Raw genomic sequence first — 8,186 nt, 5'->3', positions numbered from 1 at the left:
GAGGCCAGGATCACCACAAGTGCAGGAAGCCACATTAGAAGTCCGAAGAGCCACAGCGAATGTCCTGTATTGCCTTATTTCAAGGAAAATGACGAAGTTGCTGGCGACAGGCTTTCAGAGCACAGAAAAAGGTGTGGGGTAAACGGCCAAGACACTGAATCCTACCCTGTTTCTCCAGGACAAAAAATTAAAATTAAAAAAAAAAAAAAACAACCACCAAAACTTTGAGATAAGCCATCAGGAGATGAGGCTATAATATCAAAGGTGAAAGCTGGGAAGTCTTACGTAAGTCTGCCTTGTTCTCAAGAGTCTGAGTCCAAACGGCGTGCCAAAATCCACAGGAGAGGCAAAACGCGGCATCACACCACTCGTTCTATCCCTCCCTGTCCACGTGCCCCCAGATACTGACAAGCAATGCCTGCTTAAGGTGCACGATCACGGCCCCTCACCCACCTGCACAGACCCAGTATCTGCCTCTCGCTGCACCAATCCTGCTGGTGACACACACGTGCTAGAATACCTCCCTCAAGTCCTTGACCATCTCCAGCGAGCGCTCGATTTTTCTGCTCTTCTTTAAGGCAGAGCCTTCGAAAGGTCTGTCACGAGTCACAGTCTCCACTGCCTCACATCCCACCGGCTCCTTGGCCAACTCCAGGGGGGTTTCCATCCCCCAGGGCATACAGCACGTCTGGTCCAGGTCACCAACAACCCCCACTTTGTCAAAGCCAATGCCAATTTTCTGTCCTCATCCTCCATCACTCCCCTGCAGCACAGCTGACTGGTCCTCTCTTCTAGAATGCAAAGTCTCCTGGCCTTCCTTCAGCACCCCCCCACCCCTCCTCTCACAGCCAACTCTGGATCCAACTCTCCTCTGCAAGGTCCCCTCTAGCATCCCAGGATTTGATCTTCACAGCCCTCCCTCTTCTCAGTCAGCACACTCTCACTCAGTGACCTCACCTAGCCTCTATCTGACGGTAGCAAAGTCTTTCATCTCTAGGATGGCCACAGACCTAGGAAACAAACATCTCCATGTGGCTAAGAGACCATTCTCACACTTCTGTCCCCAAATTCTATCTCAGAACATGGGACCACCCCGTCCCTTCACTCTGCAGAATCACTCCAAAGTCAGATCCAACTTAGAAGCTAAGAGTTACTAAAAGGAGAAAATAATCCCAGCTATTTCCTGAGCACTGTAAGGTCCTAAGTACCCTGGTTCCTTCATGTCTCTGTCCCCACTCGTGTCCCCTCTCCCCTGTACTCAATGAGCCCCAACCACAAGGCCCAAGATCCTTGCCCCTGCCAAGTGCATTCCTGCCTCAGGGCCTTTGCAAAGGCTGCCTTTCCTGCCTATGGCTCTCTTCCCAGACCACCACCGGCTGCTTCTTCACTGTACTCTGGTCTCAGCCCTTAGGTCACCTCCCCAGAATGCCCTTCCCCAAACCATCCCAGCCAAGGAGCTCCTCCCTACTCTGATGCTCAGTAGGCTCCTGCCTTTACTGGTCACATGCAAGCGCCACAAGGAACAGGGCTTTACTGCCTTTGTCCACTCCTGCCTCCCAGAGCCTAGAACAAGGCCTGGCCCATAGTCAAAAGTGCACTAAGTGCCCTGCTGCTGAGGTCTCACCGCGAACATTCCCAGGCAGGCAAGTGGGAAGACAGACATGCGTGTGGGCCAGAGCTTCGAACGCTCCTAACCCTCCGAGGCTCGGGTAGGGGCCCATTAACCTCGTTTTCAATCACCTCGGTGTTCCCTGTCACTATACTTAACAATCTATGTTGTAATGGACTTGTCGCTGGTTCTGCCGGGGGCCAGGCTCATCAACCCTGCCCACCCTCTCCTGCACGGCCTCACGGGGGGCCTGGCAAATCAACACCTGGTGAAGAATCATGATCTACTGAATGAAAGACTTGAGCAGCTGCTCTCGGTAACTCACCCAGAAGACGATGTTGTAGCTGAAAAGGAGGTACTTATACCAGCAGCTGACCTCGGCGTTAGAGTATCTATAATAGTGCATCTTCCGAGAGGTGGGATCTGTGGACAGACATGGGAGCGATGAGATGACAAGGTCACTTGCAATCAGTAACATCTCCCCCAAACCTACCCCCCAAGAAAGAGCAAGGGTGAGGTTCGCACGCAGTCTCCAGATATTTCCCCAGACTGTCCCCCCGTGTTCGTGCACAAATCCAGGACTCGGTTTACTCTCAAGGCCAGCTACAGACTGGGCAAAACCCACATTCCCTCAGCTCTCCAAAAGCAGCCAAAAGAATAAGGAGAGGTGTCTGAAAGAAAGGAGAAGGCCGATGTTTAATTAAGGCTTCCCTTGAATTCCAGGGCTTCGCGAACATTCCAGCTTCCCAGGATGTCTCCTCATCCTCTACTTCTCAGCAGAGGAAACAGGAGTTAGGAAGGAAGGTTGTGGGACCTGCCCAAAGGATAAGACAAAAAAACATGACAGGGCCCAGGATCTGAACCCAGGATAGCGGGGGCCACAGTCCACATCCTCTCTGCCCACCGCTACCCAGGGCCACAGTCCACATCCTCTCTGCCCACCGCTACCCAGGGCCACAGTCCACATCCTCTCTGCCCACCGCTACCCAGGGCAGAGGGGCCAGGAGTAGAGAGAGTCACCAAAGAAACGAGGGACGAGGGTACTGAGGGGCACATCTGGAAAGAAGAGACGAAAGGGAGGCATGAGCTAACCGAGGCCACTAAAGAAAAGTCAGGATTAAGTCTCCATATCCATTCATCTAACGTTTTCTGAGATGACCTTCCAAGCTCTGTCCTCATAGAGGTGAGGAAGGTGGAGAGAGCCCAGGAGCCTACAGCAGCTGGCATTCACCCCATGCCCCTCTCCCCGCCCTCCCCTGCTTAACCCACCCTCCAACTCTCCCACCGCCACTGTTTTGGCCTCCAGAGGCTGTGGGTAAAAGCTCAGACTCCAGAATGTTCTGTGAAATGCACAGAGGGTGAAGTGGGGAGCACTCTTTTCTTTCTTTCTGTGTTCCTCCCCCAAAGCCGCTCAGAGAAGCCTACAAAAAGGAGGGTGCCCTCAAAAGAGAAATCCGAGGACCTGGCCCGCCTTTCTGACTTTCCTTCTTGAACCCAACAGCCATCCAGGTGGGCCCCTAACTGCCCCTCCTCCACCCCTTGCTGTCAAAGCAAAGACTGAGTGCTGAGTGGTAGGGAAGGTGGGGGGGTCAGGTGGGTGCCTCGAACTGACCCTGGGGCGGCAGGATCTAGGTTCACAGGGGAATGCTCACCCCCAGCCCCCCCCTTCACCTCCCACTTCCTGGGAAGAGGGGCAAACCATAACAGGGCCCGAGGCAAAAACAAACAAGGCTACTCCAGCAGAGAGGACACAACCCACTCACAACTGCCGGGAAGATTCCAGCTACTGCCGCCTTGCTGAGGAGCGGCTGCAGCAAACTCCCTTCCCGTGTGGCAGCCTCAGTGGCCTGGCCACGGGGTTCGTGATGTTCTGAGAAAGTGGTGCCAAGCAGGGACATGAAAACCACAGGCCTCTGGAAATGGGTGCTGTGCTGGCTCAACCCTCCTGGCCACAGAGCAGAATCAACAGGCGCCGAAGCCCCTCTGGGAGGGATGGGCCAGGCTGGCATGTGGGGCCTCAAAAACCAGCCAGGAAGGCGACAGCGACCCAGAAACCCTCACGTCCCCACCGTCAGAACAGCGCTGCCACAAAACTCCCCTCCGCGGATGAGGATGAAGGTGAACCCAGGTACCGAAGCACACTGCTGGGTCCAGGGCACACAGGAGGCCTGAACGCGACCTGGGCCACGCAGGACGGCTACAAGGAGATCACCCGGGGCTTTCAGGCCGAGACCCCTTCCTTCAGCAACACGACCCGACCCTGGACCAGCTGCTGCCCTCTCGAGGCCTCGGCATTCTCAGCTAAGACTGACCCTTAGGCTAAACACAGATCTCAGGGCTCTCTGCCCTGCAGGTTCTGGTAAGTGGGTCCGGGCTGGGGCCCAGAATCCGCCTGTTTGACAATGTCTGACTTGCCTGATGGACTAAGCATCAGCCCAGGACCGCGGTCCCTCTGGGGACCCTACAAAGGCAGAAGGACCCTGCTAGCTGTAGGGACACAGGACACAGACTAGGGCTATGGTAGCGACGGCTCTCGGTAGGCAACGAACTAAAAGGGAGCCGACACTCACCCATTTATGTTTCACAGATTACAAAGCCCCCAAAGCACCAGGTTTTTGTCCAACTACAGATGACTGGCTTCATGCATATAGGAAAAAAAAAAACAAAACTTTTTTTAACCTAAAACTCAGGTTAGTTTCTCATAGAGAAACAGCCAACTTGGCTCGAAATGCCCCAGAAGGCAGGAAAATGTTCCAAGTGGTAGAACCCTGTTCCTTTTCATGGACGAGACAAGCCTGCTCCTTAGGATTGTCCCCTCTTCTTCGCGGTTTCTGGAGACGTCTGGAAGGTGGATGGCCATACGCTCCATGGAACTGAACCCCATAGACTGGGGAGGCCTACTCAGGCATGGCACCCAAAAGTTCAGGAGTCCTAGAGAGTAGCCTTGGGTACCATTGGACCTAACCATGGTAAGGCTCTCGCTCCGAAGCTCTGAAGCAGTAAACAAAGCCAATCCCCCTTCTTCCTCCACAAAGAAACCGGCCAATTAGCACGTGTGCGCATGTTCTCCACAGTATTGGCAGCCGCATGCCTGCCCTTTGCCTGGAGCCTCTGGGAAAGGATTAACCTGAGGTGAAACAGGGCCAGTTAAGCCTGAAGAGCATAAAAGGCCACAGGAATTTGATGGGCACGCAGGCCCGAGAGGGGAGAGTTGTCCGCAGGGCACCTGGCCTCCCTCACCTCAGCTTTTACCCTCTTTCACGTGGCCCGGAAGGCCTCACCCTCCAATGACACAACCAACCGGAAAAAGCTCTCCTTTCACAGACATCAGGGTCCAATCCCACACCCAGAGAGTGTCAACAACCATGACCTCAACTCCAAGCCGTACCTTCCTGGAGGCTCAGACACTTAGAACTGCACTCGCCAGGTCCACATCGGGAAAGGACCAGGAACCCCCTAATCACCCCTGACAGCGCGCACCATACTCAGACGCGTCCCCTCAACGCCTGCCCTGCACGACCCAGGGCACACACACGGGCACTGCACCACGTTTGTCAGCCCAAGATAACCCTGTGAGGTCTAGGGGTGGGGATGTCCCAATGACACCATTTCCCCATCCAACTCACAAAAGAGGAAACCGTTGAGGGGAAACATTTCAGTCTTTTGTCACCCACTTGTTTATTCTTCCCCGTGGGAAGAAAAGGCGCTCAAGTAACCACTTCGCCGCCCCCAGCGAGCCTAAGGAGCAGGAGGAAAGGCTCTCGCACTGCGATCTATTCTGCTGGCCGCCGGCAGTAGAAGCAGGTGCCCAAGGTCCCCGTCACCAAAGATCCTGTGCGCGAGGGCACATCCCAGAACATAAACCGAAGCAGGTGAACGGGAAGATCTGTGTGGACCCCGTCCAAGCCACGCCCTCCGATGCAAGGCCCTGCGGCCCTCGGCTTGGAGATCGAAGTGGATCTGATTCAGCAGTTTCATAGCCTCAATGCCTTAGCCACCCATCTGGTGTTACCCACGCTGACGCAGCACCCCGAGAAGGTGACAAAGGCACTGGTGCCGGAACTAAAGCCCAGAGCTGACCCAACGTGCACCAAAATGACCCCGAGGTGACCGTGGTCCCTGACAGCTCAGCTTCTTTGCTAAACCAAGTCACATCAGAGAAAGATGGAACCTAGTTCCCTACCAACTAAGGAACTCAATTAAAACCAACACAATTTAGGGATACCTGCTGGCTCAGTCTGTGGCGCATGCAACTCCTGATCTTGGGATTGTAGGTTCGAGCCCCATGTCCCATGTTGGAGGTGGACAATACTTAAAAATAAAACCTTTACAAAACAAAAAACCAAGACCATTTACCTTAAAATACATACACACACACACACACACACACACACACACACACAATCTTATTTTAACAAAATAACAAAATATCCTAAAAGATGGATAAACTTTTCAGAAATACTAATTATCACTCAAACAGAAACGAATCTCCAAAAGGCATTCTGTGCTTTCTATATAGGAAACAATCATCAGAGAAATTTAATTCCAAGTCCTCAAACTGCTTCAACTCCATAACGTAGTAAAACAGAATAAATCATTTACATGGCAAACAGGAGGCATGTTATCTGTCAAAACAGCAACTTCTCAAAACAAGGTGGGTAAGGTTAGTGTTGAGATAGCCCAGCAGTCTGAAAGCTAAATAAATCTAAATATTAAAGGTTGTGGGGCGCCTGGGCAGCTAAGTCAGTTAAGGATCCAACTTTGGCTCAGGTCATGATCTCACGGTTCATGAGTTCGAGCCCCGCATCGGGCTCTGCGCTGACAGCTCAGAGCCTGTAGCCTGCTTCAGATTCTGTGTCTCCCTCTTTCTCTGCCCCTACCTTACTTGCACTCTCTCAAAAATAAACAAACATTTTTAAAAAATTAAATAATTAAAGGCTGCAAGCACACTAACAAACAGAACAGGGCAGTTCAAGTCATCTTCACTTTTGAGCCACCAGGAAAAAGTACAAGGTACAAAAATATCAACGTGAAACAGTTTTTAAATTCCCATGCAATTGAAAGTAACGTAAGCACAAACACAAATGGGGGCGCCTGGGTGGCTCAGTCAGTTAAGCATCCGACTTCTGCTCAGGGCATGATCTTGCGGTCCAAGAGTTTGAGCCCCGCATTGGGCTCTGTGCTGACAGCTCAGAGTCTGGAGCCTGCTTCGGATTCTGTGTCTCCCCCTCTCTGCTCCTCCCCTGATCCCACTCTGTCTCCGTCTCAAAAATAAAAAACATTAAAAAATATTTTTTAAATATTTTAATATTTAAACATAATTTTTTAAAAATTATGTTTAAACAGCATTTAAACATAAATGCTGTTTTCGGCAGCTTGCAGCAATTATGACAAAGGGTAAAAACCTACAATATATAAAAATGCATGCTTAAAAGCCTCCAGCTTTAGGCACAAGAACAAAAGAGATGGACCTTAAATGATAGGGAAGGACAATATAATTAACAGATGAGAAATTGTTCAACATCACCCGAAATGAAACCTAAGAACAATCCAGAGAATGCTATCTCCTGTTACACGCTTTAATTTGACAAAATAACCACGTAGCTACTGCTGGCAAGCCTGTGGTAAGGATGGCAAGTTCACACCTTGCTGGCAGCAGAGTGTTTGGTAAGCTAAACAATATGGTTACAGACATTCAAAACCAAAAAAAAAAAAAGTCATACCCTTAATCCAATAAAGTCATGACCAAGAATTTGCCTCCAGAAAATAAACCAACAAAAGAAAAAGAATATGCATTAAGTATGAAATCTGAACATCATGGTTTGCAATTACGGAACAATTTGTAAGCATGTGGTCGAAGGCCAAAATGGAATATAAAAGTATGGAAACGGTTGCATGGAGTGGTAGACTTCTAAGTGATTTTCTAGAAACGTTTCCATTGTTGCACTTAACCATTAGACTTCTGTATTATAAATGTAAATTGGCCATTGCGGGGGGCGGGGGGAAGGTGTGCCAGCCTCCAAGGATATTGCCCCCCCCCCCATGATGACCTTGTAGACAGGGCCTGTCTACTTTGGGATTATGTCAGCCCATAAGACCCCTTCTCCCTCTCCCTTTTTATTTTTAATTTAAGAAAGTAGCAGGTGCTCCACCATAAAATATCTGAGCAATTCAGAAGCATGAAGAGTGAATGGGTAATGAGAAGCCAGTAGACAATGGTTTTCACATGTCCACCATGACCCACAGTAAAAAACACATGAACAAAATCAAACCAGTGCGCAGGTAATCACATGCACAGCTGAGCTTCGTGAAAAAATACCTTCCCTTTTGTGCCCCATGCATTCTAGATTTGTAGTTTCATTTTTTTTTTCCAAAATCACGCCTGCATATAATCTAAGAAGCAACTACTGTAAACACTGTGTTGGAAAAAAGCAGATCATAATCCCTTCCCCCTTCCAGGAGACCCTTTCAACTTCCCTGCTGATCTTCATCGCTACACTCCAAATAGCTCTTAGAAATTCCTGTATATAACTTGCTTGTGTTACTATTCCTTGGCTTTTCAGTTTTTGGTATTATC

The 8,186-nt window shown here is 50.3% G+C and overlaps 1 protein-coding gene across 2 annotated transcripts in view; it reads right to left on the bottom strand.

Moving 5' to 3' along the window:
- The window catches only part of TSPAN14 (tetraspanin 14), a 55,056-nt gene that overhangs the window by 25,221 nt on the left and 21,649 nt on the right, over nucleotides 1–8,186 (bottom strand). For both annotated transcript variants that reach the window (XM_077746505.1, XM_077746506.1), the window contains exon 2: nucleotides 1,935–2,032. In XM_077746505.1, coding sequence (XP_077602631.1) covers nucleotides 1,935–2,015 — 81 coding nt within the window. In that variant the 5' untranslated portion in view covers nucleotides 2,016–2,032. The remainder of the gene's footprint in view (nucleotides 1–1,934; nucleotides 2,033–8,186) is intronic.

The sequence above is a fragment of the Crocuta crocuta genome, unplaced genomic scaffold (genome assembly GCF_008692635.1).
Source record: "Crocuta crocuta isolate KB4526 unplaced genomic scaffold, BGI_CrCroc_1.0 scaffold28, whole genome shotgun sequence".
Classification (NCBI taxonomy): domain Eukaryota; kingdom Metazoa; phylum Chordata; class Mammalia; order Carnivora; family Hyaenidae; genus Crocuta; species Crocuta crocuta.
Note: the sequence above shows the minus strand (reverse complement) of the source record. Positions and strands in the feature narration are given on the sequence as shown.